Source organism: Rhinoderma darwinii, unplaced genomic scaffold, assembly GCF_050947455.1.
Source record: "Rhinoderma darwinii isolate aRhiDar2 unplaced genomic scaffold, aRhiDar2.hap1 Scaffold_3910, whole genome shotgun sequence".
Taxonomy (NCBI): domain Eukaryota; kingdom Metazoa; phylum Chordata; class Amphibia; order Anura; family Rhinodermatidae; genus Rhinoderma; species Rhinoderma darwinii.
The window spans coordinates 36,948-54,618 of record NW_027463533.1 but is presented as its reverse complement, the minus strand read 5'-3'; the positions used below and the strand labels follow the sequence as shown (position 1 = coordinate 54,618).

Sequence of the window (17,671 nt, the reverse complement as noted above, 5' to 3'; positions counted from 1 at the left end):
GCCTTCCATCCTGAAACTAATGGCCAAACGGAGAGGACTAATCAGTCTCTAGAACAATATTTAAGGTGTTTTATCTCTGACTGTCAATATGATTGGGTCTCATTCATTCCCCTCGCCGAATTTTCCCTGAATAACCGGGTCAGTAACTCGTCAGGGGTCTCCCCCTTTTTCTGTAATTTTGGATTTATCAGTAATCTGTTATATTTTACAATCGCTCTGAATTTCAGTTGAAAACATGAGAAGAAAAATGTAATTTAAAAAAAGTCAGACGTTTTATTGTCAACATAAAGTTCAGGTTTTAGTAACATCGGTGATTCGTCTTCTGGGTCAGAGAGTAAAACGTGGAGTTCATCAGCCCCGGAGCAGCTCATTGTGGACTGAGAACCTGGTGACCGGACGGGCGCCGATAACTTACATTATACCTCAATCTGCATTCATAATTCCGCTCCACGGAGCCGCGATATTTCCCTGCAGGTCTAAGGTCATTTAAAAACGTTTGGTCCTATAAACAATAGTGGCTGCATTGTATTACTGGTACATACACGAAACACAAGGACCCTATATACACATCTGTAATGACGCCTCATGTACGGGGGGGGGGGGGGGGGGGGATTAATGCACAGATGCAGCTCATACTTCCACAAATACTATTAAAATAATAATAAAAACAAGACGACACCCCCCCCCCCCCCCTCAGTCTTGGGCCCCACAATGATGTTTAGTGGAGGACAAAGTCGCATTTGTCGGGGTGGAACACAAGACGATGCCAAACACTCCGCAGCCTAATTTACCGCCGGGCTGACGGAGAGGATGATTGTGCATCAGGCGGGAGATTAAAGGTTTCATAGAATCCATGGGATGACGGCTCCTCCGAGAGAAGTGCAGGGCGCCGGCGTCTTCAGCTCGCGACTATGCTCAGAATATTGGCCTGTGGGGAGAGAACGTTCAGTACGGGATCCGCTCACATGACCGCAGTATAACCCCCATCATCCCTGCCCTTATCACACTACAGCCAACAGGTAACGACTAAAGAAAGTCAATGGTTTCATTGTGTTTTTGGCTGTCAATCCAGAAGCGGAGACATGAACATTAAGCATTGGAGTCGTACCTTTAAGAAGGAGCCGACTTGTTTGACCGACATCCCCTCCATACACGCCAGGTCCTCCACCTGAAGGAAAGAAGTCACAGAACCTCAGCCGCGCAGTTACTACAGACACCGCTCACGGAGCCCAGGCCGGGCCGCAATCCCGTCAGTTCCTTTCTATCTATAGAAGGAACTGACGAGATTTTTAATCCTTCTTGCTTAGACCAGAACCGTTTGATATAATCATCACATACGGATCAGCATTTCACTGCCAAGTCAGAACTTCAGTCCGGGAAGGTCTAATCTACAGGGGATCCCGTTCTCTCTCTCGCTCTTTTTCTGTCCTAAAAACCGGCACAAACGACTACATATCGGCTCCTGGACTCCCGCAGTGCTTTCATTTCATTTCTATGTTCCCCGTTCCCGAGATGAGGCCTCCGGTTGTTTTGGCGGCAAATATGGTAACGAGTCAACACCAGTGATTCCCCTGAGGTTGAGCTACATCACAGCCTCCGTCCTATCAGGGTGAGGCGGCTTCACACACAGCGCCAGCTCAGCAGGATCTCGCGAGAACACGCTGGGTGAAGACATTAATCGCGAGATCCCGCTGATAGGACAGAGGTGTGAGGTCGCTCCTTCTCTGGAGAATCACTGGCATTGATGTCCTCTTGGTTAGCCAGTGATTCGTTACCATATTTGCCGCCAAAACAACCGGGGGCTTTATCTTGGTACCAGTGGAGGTGGGAACGGGAATAAAATATGAGCACCGCTGGAGTTCAGGAGACAGCGGTAATCGGGGGAGACGGCGGTAATCGGGGGAGACGGCTGGTTCACTTTCCATGACTTAGTGACCGGTCCTCTTTAAATTAAACTGATGGTCACAAAGTGTATATTCCCCAGGCCTGAAAAACTCCCATAAACCTGAATGTCGTCATTTACCCTCCCCCTAAAGAGATGGATTCCCCAAGAAGACCGGAAGGTCATGTGTACAATAACACTTTCTGCTCAGCACCAAACCTGAAACTCTCCCGATCCAGTAATTGAATAAAGGGGTTTTCCACCTTCTGACAACTGATAATCTATCCACCGGATGGGTCATCAGTACATGATCTGCAGGGGGCAAACACCCGGACCCCGCACAAATCAGCTGGTCCAATGTCTCCGTACACTGGACGTACAGGCCGGAAGCAGTTATACGGAATAGCAGCCGAGCTGCAATATTCAAGTAAATAGTAGCGGAGCTGCAGCACGGAGCCAACTGCTTCCAGCTCTGTACATCGCATCATGTGCCATAACATCTGGTGCCCGCAGGCCACCGGAGCGGCTAATCGGTGCAGGGTCCGGGTGTGAGACCCACACCAATGATATACGGATGACGTATCCGGTGGACAGGTCGTCAGATGGTGGAAAACCCCTTTTACCTTATTATTTGTGTACCTTTTTGAAGGGGCCGTTGACCTCCCTCCAGCCCAGGATGAGCTTTGCCTTCTTGTCTCCGATCTTCTGTAAGGATTTCAGCTCTTTTATTGAGCCGCTATTGAGCAGATTCAAAATCTTCTGTTGGCCGCTCTGGAGCAGATCTGTCCGCAGGTTGACCACCCAGCTGGACTCGTTCTCACGTCCGGCCCGAGGTTCCTGTGGATGTGACAAGTGAGACCAAAACTAAAACCTCAGAAGACAACAAGCAAAACTATTCCGCAGTTTCCTGGTAATAATGGCGGCGTGTGATGACCCCGGCGTGCGATGACCCCGGCGTGCGATGACCCCTGTGAGTGTCTTGTACTGGTCGCCATGTTACCACCCAGCGAGTGACCATTAGATTTTAGGTGAAAATCCTCTAAGCATCAGACCCCTCGTCTCCCCCCTGAATAGACTCGACAGGCTTTAGACGTTTCTCACTCACCCGCGTTTTCCTCTCGACCACCGTGATCCCTTCTTCTTTGGTCTCGTTTTGGTTAAGTCCTGGACACAATAAAAGTGGAAATACCGGACGCATGAGACGTGAGCGCGGTCAGGGCAGGATCTTAAAGTCACAGCACCCACAAGACCCCATCACCCCAGTCACTAACAGATGAGCGTCTGACCCCCACCCAGGCGCTCCAGGACACTCACCCTGCAGAGGCAGGACACGGAGCACCTTCTTGGCCTTGGCCGTGGACATGGCGCGAGTCCTCAGAGGAGCCCGGAAACTGCTCTCGTTCACGCTGGAATCCGACAATTCAAAGTCTGAGCCGCTGGATTTCTCAAAACGAGCCTCAGCCGCCAGAGCCTTCTCCTCCAGCTCCTTCTGCTTCTCCTTCAGCCTCTGAGGAACGGGAATTAAAGAGACAGTCCACCTTTTAACACAACCAGAAAAGACAATCCCCATGTCCAGTCTCCATGTTGTCTCTACTAATCATCCGTCAGGTCATATTACCGACCGCCCCACATAACGAGGTTATTACCTTGAATACGTTTGTTGCCTCAGTAAATTTACACGCTGCAGATTTGTTTCAGAAATTTTTAGGATTTGCAGAAATCCATTCACCGGCTGCAGAAACATCCCCATTCACATGTATGGAACAGACTTTCAGTTGCATATTTCTGCACCAAATCTGCCACGTGTGAACATATCCCTGCTCATAGCACAAAGCATCTACATAGAGGAAGGGGCCTCCCAGCACGTAAACAGAAAAAACAAATTGCTGGGCCGGTGGCAGCACCTGGCGAACCTGGGAAAGTGCCGAGGCCCACTACCCTAGGGGGACCCACTCGGCCACCGGGTGCCGTCATCACGGCATTACTGTCCATCAATGGACAGTGATGTCAGGACGAGAGAAGGAGTCCCAGGCAGAGCGCTAGCGGCTCTGCTCCAGGTAAACCCCTGACATCACTGTCCATATATGCTTTTAAGATACTAGCAATGCCTCCTGCTGTATGTGCCGGACCCTCACCCCTCACCTCAATCTCCATCTGACTCTCCTCCCACTTCTTTAGCAGGGCCATGCGCTCCCGTTTGGGCGTGCTCAGCAGCTGGGTTTCCATTTTTCCCTTCTCGGTCAGTATCCTATCCAGTTTGAGCAGCCTGTCCAGCACGGCCGGGTCTAGGGAGGCTAGCTGGAGTTTCTTCCTGTAAGAAGCAGAAAGGTGCTCAGCAAGGGGCAGGCTGGGGGCAGACACCCGGGTAACACCCGGAGGACAGGGGGGGGGGGGGGGGTCGTACTTATTCGTGCCGTCTTTAGAACTCTCGGGAGACTCTTCTGTGGAGTCCGTCTTGTTCTTTTTCAGGTGTCGAGATGAAGCCTCCAAATCCTCCCGAGGTCTCTTCATGGTGAGCTGAGCTGAGGGGAAAAGAAAAGACCGGAGATCACATAACTCACCGGATCCCCCTCCAATGTTTGGTTTATGGGACGGTGACCGTTCCCGGATGTCTCCCCCGTGGAGATAGAAATATTGTTTAGGCCCCATGACCAGGACTTTATTTTTCATCCATCTGCAAATACGGATCCGTGGTCATTTATAGTCATCCGTAAGCCTGCTGCATATAGGGACTGGTGTCCGGAAATACGATCTGTAGCACATCCGCATTTACAGATCCACAAAACGATGAATCTTGGGTAATATCCTGACATCAAATAGCAACGCTTACATAATTACAGATGGGTACACATCCGTAGCCTTCCGTAATGACGGCAGCGCCCATAGAGTTCCATGGAGAGTCTGTGCCTGAATTAAGTGGCCTGTCTCGTACATGATGTGATCGGCGCTGTAATGCAGATTACAGCAGAGTTATGACCTATTTTAGCTTTATGCTAATGAGTTTCTTAGTGGACAACTGGGCGTGTTTTACTATATGACCAAGTGGGCGTTGTACAGAGGAGTGTATGATCCTGACCAATCAGTGACCAATCAGCGTCATACACTTCTCCCCATTCATTTATTCTGCACATAGTGATATAGCTAGATCACTATGTGCAGCCTAATACACGAACACTAACGTTACTGCAGTGTCCTGACAGTGAATATACATCACCTCCAGCCAGGACGTGACGTGTATTCACAATCCTGACACTTCGATAAAGTTTCTGTGAGATTACACTGTAAACTGTCATTTAAAACTAGATTACGCTTGCCTTGCTGTAAATGACACACAAACGTTAGCGAAGTGTCAGAATTCTGAATACACACGACGTCCTGGCTGGAGGTGAAGTCTATTAATTCTCCGGACACTGCAGTAATGTTATAGTGTGTGTATGTGGCTGCACATAGTGATCTAGCTATATCGTTATGTGCCGTGTAAATGAATGGAGAGAAGTGTATGACGCTGATTGGTCACTGATTGGTCAGCGTCATACACTCCTCTCCACAACGCCCACTTGGTCAAAAAGTAAAACACGCCCAGTTGGGCATTCAGAAAGTCATTATCATAAAGCTAAAATAGGTCATAACTCCCTCAAAAATGATTGTTTTTCTAAATAAAAACCACTGCTGTTCTCTACATTACAGCGCCGATCACATCATGTACAAGATAGGCCACTTATAATGTGGTGACATCCTCTTTAAGGCCCCGTGCACACAGCCACAGAATTGGTCCGTAATTACGGTCCGCAATTATGGACCAATTCACTTCTATTGACCGCGGACACCTTCCCGTATATGTTTGCGGGAAGATGTCTGGGCCGTAGAAAACCTCTGCAAATGATAAAGCGTGTCTCATCTTTTGCTTTTCACAGACCGTGCTCCTATACTTTGTATGGCAACACAGGCCGAAAACGCTGGTGACTATCCGCGGCCACCAGCCGTGCCCGTAATCGCGGACCGTGTGCATGAGGCCTTAGTAATTACTGTAGAATGTGTCAGTCACATGACAAAACATTCAACGCTTCCGGCGGTTACACACGTGGAAACCGTGACCTCCTACCTGGTGCCTGCGTGGTCTCCTGGCTGAACGGCTTGTTGATGATCTGCTTGGACTTGGCAGCGAAGTTGAGGGCAGTGAGAGTGTTAAAGTAATACTTCTGTTCTGGAGCGATATTTGCGATCATTACACTGTGGGCGGAGCCACCGAGCGAATCCTGAGGAGACCGTTAAATAAAAACATTAGACTCGACTTCTAGCCTCAGGTCACAATATAATCTGCCATAGTAAAGGAGTCTCCCGTAATAAGCGCATTGCAGAGGGCGATGCTGCCGTGTCCGCTCATACAGGTAAATGTCTGGTCTTGGTTCCTGCCCCTAGCGCTGGTCATTACGCTGCGGTCTGGACGCGTCGCCGGCGGTTTGTATTTATGACATGAACGTCCGGTAGAGAAGGAAGCGCGGCCTCACTCACCTGCAGCAGCCGGGTCAGCTTGCTGTCTCTGTAAGGGATTCTGGGGAGCCCCTGATTTAAGGCGTCCACTACTTTGCTGAGGGTAAACAGGGACGAGTTGATGGCGCCGCTCTCCTTCAGGCGAATGCCTTGGTTTCCTGTGCGGCGATTGTCTTCTGAACCCGCCAGGTCTATGAGATAAAGCTTTCCCGTCAGCTGCCTGAACGGGGGAATCTGCTGAATCTTCTGCACCTGAAAAGACGAATAGAAGGTTTTACCTCCTCTCAGAAACTGCAGATTTATATCTACCCGCTACATAGTCCAGCACCGGTCCGGAAATACTGATAATCTGGCAACAAACAAAAGTCCCGCCAGACACTCAATAGGCCCAACACGACTCCTGAAGGGCACAATAAAGTCTGATGCCAGTGCTGGTGTAGAAGACCTAATTGTAACCTTCAGGACTCCCCTTGCAGCAGGTGACATATAACAGGTGTACAATATGCATCTCTGATGGTCCAGAATGTCGGATAATCTGGCACGTTGGAAATCCCATGGATACTGGATAAACAGAATTTTTATCTGTGGGTCACACACGACTATAATCCCGCCACAAAACCCACCAGGATGTCAATCCCCACCTGTACTGCAGACCACTGGCGCCACCTGCTGTTACGGTTAGGTAAGGGCATTAACCAGCCTCTGCCATCATCTCGTCCCACAATAAATAAAACACTAAAGAAGCGCTGGAAATCTGAGCCCTCAAACGCCAGTGAAACCCGCTGGGAACGATGACAGTGAAATTTCCTGCAGCCTTGAAAGTGAACGCGCCGTAATCCCGTTACCAGAGGACGTCTCCCCGCATTGTGAACCAGACAGAGGGGGGGGGGGGGGGCAGGTATAGACCTGAGCGTCGCTACAACAAGCAGGCAGTAAGAAGCTGGAAGTCTCAGCCCCCGGCCTCCTCCTGGGGGAGCGCTCAGATCTCAGCCCCCGGCCTACTCCTGGGGGAGCGCTCAGATCTCAGCCCCCGGCCTCCTCCTGGGGGAGCGCTCAGATCTCAGCCCCCGGCCTCCTCCTGGGGGAGCGCTCAGATCTCAGCCCCCGGCCTCCTCCTGGGGGAGCGCTCAGATCTCAGCCCCCGGCCTCCTCCTGGGGGAGCGCTCAGATCTCAGCCCCCGGCCTCCTCCTGGGGGAGCGCTCAGATCTCAGCCCCCGGCCTCCTCCTGGGGGAGCGCTCAGATCTCAGCCCCCGGCCTCCTCCTGGGGGAGCGCTCAGATCTCAGCCCCCGGCCTCCTCCTGGGGGAGCGCTCAGATCATATCCGGCCGTTCTGACCTCTCCACAGGTAACGTGGACAAATGCGACTACGAGTGACCCCGGCCTAAATCCTGGAGAAACTTATCAGACATCTCAGCGATTCATATACAGAACGTGGACCGGACCAGAGAAATACAGACAACGTGAAGATCCAACAAGCAGAGTTCTCACATATCACAGCCGGAGGCCACCGCCATCTTCATCCCCTCAAGACACAATTACTATGGAAGAATCACCACACGTCTGATCATTCCGGGAGACGCGAACAATAAGCCACTCACCTTAATGAGCAGCACGGCGTGGCTGCGGCTGGAGCGGTCGTTCAGTTTGGTGCTGGCGACCGTGCGGTTCTGACTAGCGGGAATTAAATGTTCATCGAAGTCTGAGAAGGTGCGGATTATCTTCTGGGTCACCCCGGGGATGAGGATGTTGTGATCTTTGTCTTCTCGGATTGGAAGGTCCTTGTTTTTGGGCTCCAGAAGATCCATCACCTGAGAGGAAGAGCGTTAAACGGACACGAGGACCTGCACGATGCGCACACTACGGGGCCCGTCACTTACCTTCTCCTGGTAGATCTCCACGTAGGACATGCTGATGGTGTACGTCCAGTTCTCTTCAGTTTTACCATTCACCCCGCGAGTCATCTGCAGCAAGTCCCTGACAGCGCGGGGTATGATGCCCGGCTGGCTCGGGTTCCCCAGCATGGTGTGCGTCTTACCTGGAGAGGAGGACACGTTATATAGAGCAGCGGGGATATAGGAACTCCTCAGTACAGGCAGGACACCACGTACCCGCTCCTGTAGGTCCATAAGCAAACACACTGGTATTCTGCCCGACCAATAGATGAGGGAGGATGGGGTAGACGGAGCCGGTGTAGATCTCCCGCTGAGTGGCCTCCTCCCCGTAGAAAGCGTCAAACCTGAGGAGGAGAAAAACCATCATAAGCCCCGCAGCTGCATGACAATCGTCGTTCTGTCCGGCCATTATATCTGTATCTGGGAAAGCCGAGTGCCCATCACCGAGGAACATGTACCAGGAGCCGTGACCTTTGCCCTGAGTGTAACCGTGGTGACGGTGCCCTGCGGGTGACTTACTGGTACTGCATGGTTTCCAGCTGGTTCCTCCAGTTCACAATCTCCAGTGACTGCGAGTCCAGGCCCCGGACACAGGTCTTATCCTCATCCTTCTCCGTGGGGGGCCGGAGCCGCACCGCCACTCGTACACGGGACGGGGAGGGCTTCTTATTCACCGCGTGGCCGTCCACGATGCTCACTCTCTGCGCCATGTTCACAATCTGCAGGATGAATAATGACAAATATCTGAAGATAAAACCTGCAGCGGACCACCCAGACAACGCTGCCCGCGGACCACCCAGACAACGCTGCCCGCGGACCACCCACACAACGCTGCCCGCGGACCACCCACACAACGCTGCCCGCGGACCACCCACACAACGCTGCCCGCGGACCACCCACACAACGCTGCAGCGGACCACCCACACGCTACCCGCGGACCACCCACACAACGCTGCCTGCGGACCACCCACACAACGCTGCCCGCGGACCACCCACACAACGCTGCCCGCGGACCACCCACACAACGCTGCCCGCGGACCACCCACACAACGCTGCCCACGGACCACCCACACGCTACCCGCGGACCACCCACACAACGTTGCCCGCGGACCACCCACACAACACTACCCGCGGACCACCCACACGCTACCCGCGGACCACCCACACGCTACCCGCGGACCACCCACACAACGCTACCCGCGGACCACCCACACAACGCTACCCGCAGACCACCCACACAACGCTACCCGCAGACCACCCACACAACGCTACCCGCAGACCACCCACACAACGCTACCCGCAGACCACCCACACAACGCTACCCGCGGACCACCCAGACAACGCTACCCGCGGACCACCCAGACAACGCTACCCGCGGACCACCCAGACAATGCCTGATACCGTTATGTAATGTATTTCAATACTAGGCTGTGCGGCTGCAGTATAGTAACACATGAATGGATGAGAGCGGGGCTGCGGGTGCGTGATACACGTGTCATACAGTCATTGCCCCGCTCCCGAGTCCTGACAATAAGTGCATGAGGTGATATGGCCGGCGCTGAAGACAGAACATGGCGGGCACGCTGCAAAACACCCCCATGTTTTGTGTTCAGTGGCCGCGACGCCGCTCATTAGTGCAGCGCTGGCCGCATCTCCTCACGCACTTATTGTCAGGACTCCGGAGCGGGGCAATGACTGTATGACACGTGTATCACGCACCCGCAGCCCGCTCTAGAACAGCGGAGATCAGAGAGACCTCATCTCCGCCATTATGCCCCTGAATGCTGCGATCAAAGCCGACCACCACCGCAGCATTCAGGGGAAAAGGAGTACGGGGATCCCTGTGACGCAATCGAGGACATACCATATATGGGCAGACAGCCCCGGGTCCATTGAAGGTCCCCAGGGCTGTCTGACAACATTTCCTGTTCGGGCATACTGAGGTGGTAAACGCCCGCGCGCCATCAGTATATACGCCTGTACATTAAAATAAAAAGTTAAAATAAAGTAAAAGTTAAACAAAAACCCGACATTTTTTACAACAAACATGAATAAGTCACTACAAATAATCATCACATTCTGCATCGTCGTGACGGATAACATTTGTAGCGTCATTCGTGTTTACGCCGCTATAATATACAATACTTCACGTATTAATGTCAGGCGCGATGACGATGACCCTCCGTGCGCCGCACATTAACCCAATGTTGTCCATTATGACTGAGGAACATCATGGGGTTAATTACTATTAATCTTAATATTTTTTTGTTGTTGGTGACGTTTCGTTTTGGTATCTTAATATTACACGAAGTATCGGAATCGTTGTCCAGATTCTGGTATGATGACATCTCGATTTCCTCGCGACAAGTTCTTCCCAGGAGAGGCAAATTATCCGGACCGCGGTGGACAGGGAAACAAACACACATAGCGGGGCCCTACGTGAAACACGGCCGCCAGCGTTACCCCCAATAAGCGTTACAGAAAGACAGGAATCGCCCACAATCCTAGTTCTGGAAACGACCGGCCGCCATTAAAGGGGCAGCGCATTAACCCTCCTGTAACCATCAATACACAGCAGGTGACAGGGAGTGTTGTCAGGGGGGCAAACTGATGATTTTAGGGGGGACGTCGTTTTCTACATGGAAGGTCTAGAGATCCGGCTGCGGGGACAAGAGGGGCTCATCTCATAGACGGATGTCACGCCCTCGCCGTCTGCCAGAATCAGTGATAATCTGTCACCCAGCTTTCCTACTGCCCTGACCGGCAAAGTCACGATACAACACGCAGAGGTCCGGCTGTAATGCCGCATTCATTATACCCAGATACAGATCACACCTGGACTAGGAGGAATGTATTATATATTATTACAGATGCGGGGGCTGCTCTGTAATTACCCGGACCAGGACCCCACAGACGAGGGTGAGGTGAACACAGGCGCCCCCTCATTATTACCTCAGGTTCTCCACGCCGGCCTATCCAGCCTCCTCCAGAGGCCGCAGATGCTTCGTTTAGTCGGTCTATTTCGTATTTGGCGGCCTCCTTCATCAACAGCCAATGGGAAGCCCCCGAAATGTCACTTGACGCTTAAACTGGACGATTAACGAGAGGCTTGAAACGCAAATCAGTCCTCATTGGCCAGTTCAAAAAACTAGGACGTTGCAGCGGCGGTCACATGACTGGAGGCAGAGCGGCCATGTTTAGTGCGGGCACAGTCTGGCATGTTATAATTACCTGGCAGAGTCCTGACTTGTACTATTCATCTTCACTGTCGGATTATTATTTTAGAAGCCACAAAAATCGCAGAGAACGTGATGTAGACCAGCCGCTGCGCTATCCACAGTGCTCCCTGCCAAACTAAAGATGGCCGCCACAGGCTGAAACACACAGCGCCACCTTGTGGATGCGCCTGGAAATGACAGGGGGAGAGCAGACCGGATGTGATGTCCTGTGATCCTGGCGGGGTAAACAGGACTCTGACAACATGGCGGCCCCCTCCTCATTCTAAATAACGGTGGATATTTCTGAGAGCAGAACACGGCGGCGTGTACGGTGAGTGGTGACAGGAGGGATAACCGGAGTGTCCTCATCAGAGCCCCTCTCATCCATTATAATCATATTACAGCCCACTCAGGAGCAGTTATAAATCCCAGGACCCTTCATACCAATGTTACAGGAGATTATAGCCGGGAATACAGCAGCTGTGCAGTGGTGACGTCACAAGTAGCTGATTATATACAACTCTTATAATGTTACTGTCCATATATAAAGAGTCAGGACTCGGACCTCATTATAATTTATATTGTTCTAGTCGCACTTCTTAATGGTGATATAATCTCCGTGTTGGGACGTCACATGATTCCTTTGAGGACCTGGGACATGAGTCACCGTTAATATTGCGCCAGTTTGTGCGCCAAAACGTGTAATACATTTTCTGCCGCTTCCACCCCCGGGCGTCTCTAATAGGAAGTCATGTGATTACAGATGTCGCGGCGTTTACTAATGCGAACTTTATCCCGTCCCGAATTTAGATGCAGGAAGCGTCGGAAGATGGCGAGGAGAAGGTGACGTCCGGGATGGAGTCGCTGGCTGTGAAGGAAGGAGAAGAGGAGGAGGGGGAGGCAGACGAGAAGCAGAAGGAAGACGAAGGAGAGAAAGCGGAAGAGGAGGGTGAAGGAGATAAGCGGCGGCAGGAGGAGGAGGAGGACGATGATGATGATGATGAGGAGGAGGATGAGGATGAGGACTGGTGCATTCAGTGCAGTGACGACGACCTGGATGAGACTGAAGGCTGGATGCCGGCGCCGGAGGAGATAAAGCGGCTGTACGAGCTCATCGCCAGCGAGAGAACGCTGCCCCTGCAGGTGGACCTCCTGCTGCGCCGCCCGCCCACCCCCGAGCCGGACACCCTGGACGAAGAATCCGAGCAGGAGGAAGAGGACGAGGAGGAGGAGGAAGAAGAGATGTGAGTGACCCAGGGAGCCGACGAGTCCAATCTGATGTCAATGACGCTTCATCATTGTGTCATGAAAAGCTCTACAAGATCTCTGCTTGCTGGCAGTAAATGGAGACATCCAGAGGCTGAAAACCCATCCTGACCTAATACTTTTCACAGCTGAGGGTTTGTTACAATTATATCCAGTCTAGACAATCCTCTGTGAGCTAAACACAGCAGCACAAATCTCTCTCCTCTGCTGATAGTTTGTTACAATGAATCAGTGCAGGTAAAATGTATCAATCTGGAGCTCACAGGGGATTCCTTAGACTGGATACAATTGTAACAAACTCAGCTGTGAGAGGTATTCGGTCTGTACAGGCCTCTGGATGTCTCCATTTACTGATGGCAAGCAGAGATCTTACAAATGGTGAGGGTTTGAAACCAACTTTTTGTTATACGATAATTAAAGGGGGTCTCATCACAGACAACCCCTTTCATACGAGAGCGGGGGGGAGCCTCGGCCAGCCAGACATTTCCACTGCAGCGACCACTAGAGGGGGAATGTAGTATTACATGCGGCCATACAGATGAGTCTTACAGCGCTCGCCATATCCGGCTCATAGTGGGGGGGGTCGTCCTCTGACCGTGGTTGGGATTTCGGAAACAGCCGAGTTCGCCGTTCTACGCTGTTTACTACCAATCACTGAGAGTTACGGGGACCGTGTATCTCAGCGAGCTCGGCTGTTTCCAGAATCCCGACCACATCTCCACTGATCCCCCGCCCGGGTGCGGCAGCCAGCATTTTGGGGACCCCCATTCTCGAGATGTGTGCGGTTCCCACAGGTGGAGATGCCATAAATGTCTACGTTCTATTTCTAGAACGCTGGACCGGCCCTTTAAGGGGAATCTTTAGTTTGCCGCTTCTGTGCAGAATTTATTAGGGACTCTCACAATATGGCGGCGTCAGCTGGAAGGGACGGCCGCTGAGCGAGAGATTCTGGTCACCCTGTTATTGAGGGGATTGTTGTCTAAGCTTTGTTCTTCGGTCATGTGTGAGGTAACGGTGATGACATCACTGGTGTTTCCCGCGAGGACCAATCAGATTCCTCCTGTCATTCGTGTTACTTGCGTCCTCTTGATTTTTGTCTTGTCCCCGCAGGCCTTCTGTCCCCACAGAGTTTGATTTTGATGATGAACCTTCCACTCCGAAAAACTCTTTAATTGACAGACGACGAACACCTGGTAAGTGATGGGGGAGGGGATAAATGGGGGCGGAGCCCTATCCATCCGCAGATTACAGGCTGCCTGCAGATTCCTTTCTTTTATTATTGTATCCGTTCTGCGTATAAAGGGAGTGATTGTAGATGATGCAGCTAAACTGGTGTCGGTGGACGTAGCCAAACCCTAATGGAGCGGAGCAGCAGTGTAAAGCATGGAGGGGACAGAGCAGCCGCCTGAGCCTCTTAGTTAGAAGGTGGATTCCATGTCACCTCGTACTCGAGTTGACCTTGCAGTCAGTGGCCATAACTGTACACTAATAGAGCAGTGCTGCAGTGTAAAGCATGGGGTGGCAAAGCAGCAGGTGGAGCCTCTGGTGAGACGCGAGATGGATTTCAAACTAGAAAGTTGACCTTGATACCAAATTGATAAGCAGAGGGCAAACGTAAGCGCCAGATGTCTATGGCACCTGATGACGATGAGCGGCGCTGCGGAGACTTCTATACTTAACTCTTTCTCTTCCGCTTATCAGGGAGTTCTGGCCGCAGTCAGAAGAGGGAGGCGCGGCTGGATAAAGTCCTGTCCGACATGAAGCGCCACAAGAAGATCGAGGAGCAGATCCTGAAGACTGGCCGTGATCTGTTTGATATGGACCCAGACTCTGTGCCGACCCCCAAACGCTCGTCCGCCATCTTCCCCCGCCAGCGGAAGTACTGAGCATCAACAGCTGGAAATTGTCGCAATGTAACTGCAGCAGAACTGACGCCGCGACCGTGAAAGACTGATGGCAAATCTGTGCGTTCTACATCAGTGTAATAGACATGGCGCCACCTTGTGGACGTTACATGTACTGCACGCCAATGAAATATTCCCTGCTGTTCACTGAAGTGTCGGGCGGAGCGGGTTTTCACATATTCGCGGTCCGCATCTCCTAATACGTCCTCCACCTCCTGAGAAGTGACGAGGACTCTCATAATAAAAGTGGACGCGGCTCCAGTCCAGCAGGTTCCAGCGTGTCTGCTGCGTGCGGTAGCTGGGAGTTGTAGTTCCCCGGTTGGAGGATCTGTGCAGTGTCTCAGCTGAATGCTGCGAGTGAAGAGCCCTGAGGTGACTGTTGTGGAGGCCGCCTCGTGTCCCCCGCAGCGTTGTCCTTTGTAAATAAATTAACTTTTCTTTTCCCTCTTAAAATCGAATATTTAACTTACTGTTTATTTGCCGTCATTTAACAGAAAACCGACTCCTGTGATAGGTCTGCGGGCAGCGAACACCCCAGCACAGGACCGGAGAGCAGAGCTGTCAATCAGCCCCAGCCCCGCCCAGTCAGCTGCTCAGCAGTGTAAACCACACCGCAGTATTTCCTAGGAGGGGATTGTTTTCCACTTGGCGTCCCCTTCGTCTCCCCCGCACTGATTGCAGATGTATCTGGCGGGGGAGGAATATTATGTCATACAATGGGGCGTACGTGGGCTGGGGGCTCCAGAATGAGAGCTGCTCTATACAGTGGGGACCCCCAACCCGCTTATATTATTAAAGGGTAACTAAACATTCAGAAAAGCCGAACAGAGACCAAGCGGCACGGATCTCACCTGAGCGCTTCTGCCGCTTTGTTTTAGCGATCGTGGGGGTCTCGGTGCTCGGACCCCCCCACCGATCAAACCTTCTGACATGTCAGACATTTTTTTAAAGTTTAGTGAGGCCTCGGGCACAGACCTGCAATTGTGGATAAAAATACGGACGCCCCCCCGGATATTTACATGAAGGGTCCGGGCCGTGTAAGGACTCGTTCTATGTTTTGAGTTTACGGACCGCTCTACATTTTATAATGGGACCACGGGGTGACAGTCCGCGGCCGTCAGTCTGTAGTCACGTGCAGGGGGCCTGGCGGTAGATTCACAAAAAAGACCAAATTCCCAGAGGCAAATAAATGAGCGCTTGTTTCCCAGATTCCTGGTTCATGTTTAGGAGAAAATGAAGACGTAACTTTTATTTTTATCTAATTATTAGGGCTTATTCAGACGAACGTAAACTACGCGCGTGCAACGCGCGTGATTTTCACGTGCGTTGCCCGTAGCTATATTAGTCAATGGGGCCGTGCAGACATGGCAGCGTTTTTTGCGCAGCGTTGCTCCGTTGCAAAAAACTCACGACATGTCCGTTGATTCAGCGTTTTCAACGCATCACGCACCCATTGAAGTCAATGGGTGCGTGAAAACCACGCATGTCGCACGGAAGCACTTCCGTGCGAACTGCGTGTTTGCGCAACAGCTGTCAAAAGGATGAATGTAAACAGAAAAGCACCACGTGCTTTTCTGTTTCCGAACATCCAAACGGAGTGTCTTTGCGATTAGCGAAACCCGACAACCGAAGCGAACTTCACCGGGTTCGGCCAAACTCGTTTTGGCCGAACCCGGCAAAAAAATTTCCGTCGGGAGACATTCACTGTGCATGGTGCTGAAAGAGTTAAACTGTTTCAGCACCATGGGCAGTGACTTGCGATCCCAAAATACATGAACCTGTAAAAAAACCCGAAGTTCTAACTTACCGATTACTCCTGTCTCCTTCCTGCAGTCCGACCTCCCGGGATGACACTTCAGTTCAAGTGACAGCTCCAGCCAATCACAGGCCAAGCACAGGCTGCAGCGGTCACTTGGACTGCCGCGTCATCCAGGGAGGTGGGGCCCGATGTCAAGAGAGGCGCGTCACCAAGGACGCGTCACCAAGGCAACGGCCGGGAAGTTCTCGGTAAGTAGGAACTTTATCTTTTTTTTTGACAGGTTTTTCGCTGTTGTGTTCGGCATTCACTGTCGAGGGTGCTGAAAGATTTAGCTCTTTCAGCACCTTGGACAGTGACGGGCGTCGACCAGCCTCATCTCTATGATGGCGGCTGCGCGAAAATCACGCAGCCGCGCATCAGACACGCATGACACACGCAGCTGTCAAATGGTTTTTGCGCACGCAAAAACGCAACGCTCGTGTGAATCCAGCCTTAGACAAACACTGACAGAATTAAACAGCCCAACGTGACCGCAGCGTCCCCGATACTGAGGCCCAATTCACACGGACCGACATCATTCACCGGGCAGATGTTTGTAGGAGTTTAGTTGGCGTTTTTCTATTGAGCCCGTGTTGCAGTTCCCCGGGTTTCCACCAGGTGGCAGAGTTGGACACTTCCCCAAAACTCCTACCGCAGATCACTGATCAAAACCCCCTGACCGGGAACATCACAAAAATCCCACAGAAGAAAACGGAAAATATCCTAGAACCGGAGGACGGAGACAGCGCAGCGCTGATCATATACAGAGAGAGATACATTGTAGGTAAGAGAGATCACAGCTGGGGAGGGAGTGCTGTGAAACTATCACACATGGTGGGATTGGGTACAGCAGACAGTAGCACACATAGGCTTAGATACATCAGACAGTATCACACAGGATTCGATACAGCGGTTCAGCAGACCGTATCACACATGTTCGGATTAGATACACAGATCAGCAGACAGTATCACACATGATAGGATTAGATACACGGCTCAGCAGACAGTATCACACATGATAGGATTAGATACAGCTCAGCAGACAGTATCACACATGATAGGATTAGATACACAGCTCAGCAGACAGTATCACAGAGGATAGGATTAGATACACAGCTCAGCAGACAGTATCACAGAGGATAGGATTAGATACACAGCTCAGCAGACAGTATCACACAGGATAGGATTAGATACACAGCTCAGCAGGCAGTATCACAC

General features: G+C 51.7%; 2 protein-coding genes across 2 annotated transcripts; one reads left to right on the top strand and one right to left on the bottom strand.

Annotated features, from left to right (window-relative positions):
- Positions 1 to 253: 253 nt before the first annotated feature.
- On the bottom strand, positions 254 to 11,463 carry KIF22 (kinesin family member 22). Its single transcript, XM_075848378.1, has 14 exons — positions 11,220 to 11,463; positions 8,787 to 8,986; positions 8,484 to 8,611; positions 8,253 to 8,410; positions 7,974 to 8,183; positions 6,395 to 6,625; positions 5,985 to 6,138; positions 4,287 to 4,404; positions 4,025 to 4,193; positions 3,197 to 3,389; positions 2,988 to 3,046; positions 2,522 to 2,719; positions 1,109 to 1,168; positions 254 to 928 (listed from the first exon to the last, which is right to left on the bottom strand). Exons 1-14 carry the CDS (start codon positions 11,310 to 11,312, stop codon positions 899 to 901), a joined length of 2,001 nt encoding a protein of 666 aa, XP_075704493.1. The 5' UTR covers positions 11,313 to 11,463; the 3' UTR covers positions 254 to 898.
- A 63-nt stretch (positions 11,464 to 11,526) lies between these two features.
- On the top strand, positions 11,527 to 15,108 carry PAGR1 (PAXIP1 associated glutamate rich protein 1). The gene is made up of 4 exons (XM_075848379.1): positions 11,527 to 11,816; positions 12,296 to 12,729; positions 13,862 to 13,944; positions 14,453 to 15,108. Exons 2-4 carry the CDS (start codon positions 12,296 to 12,298, stop codon positions 14,635 to 14,637), a joined length of 702 nt encoding a protein of 233 aa, XP_075704494.1. The 5' UTR covers positions 11,527 to 11,816; the 3' UTR covers positions 14,638 to 15,108.
- The last annotated feature ends 2,563 nt before the right edge of the window (positions 15,109 to 17,671 follow it).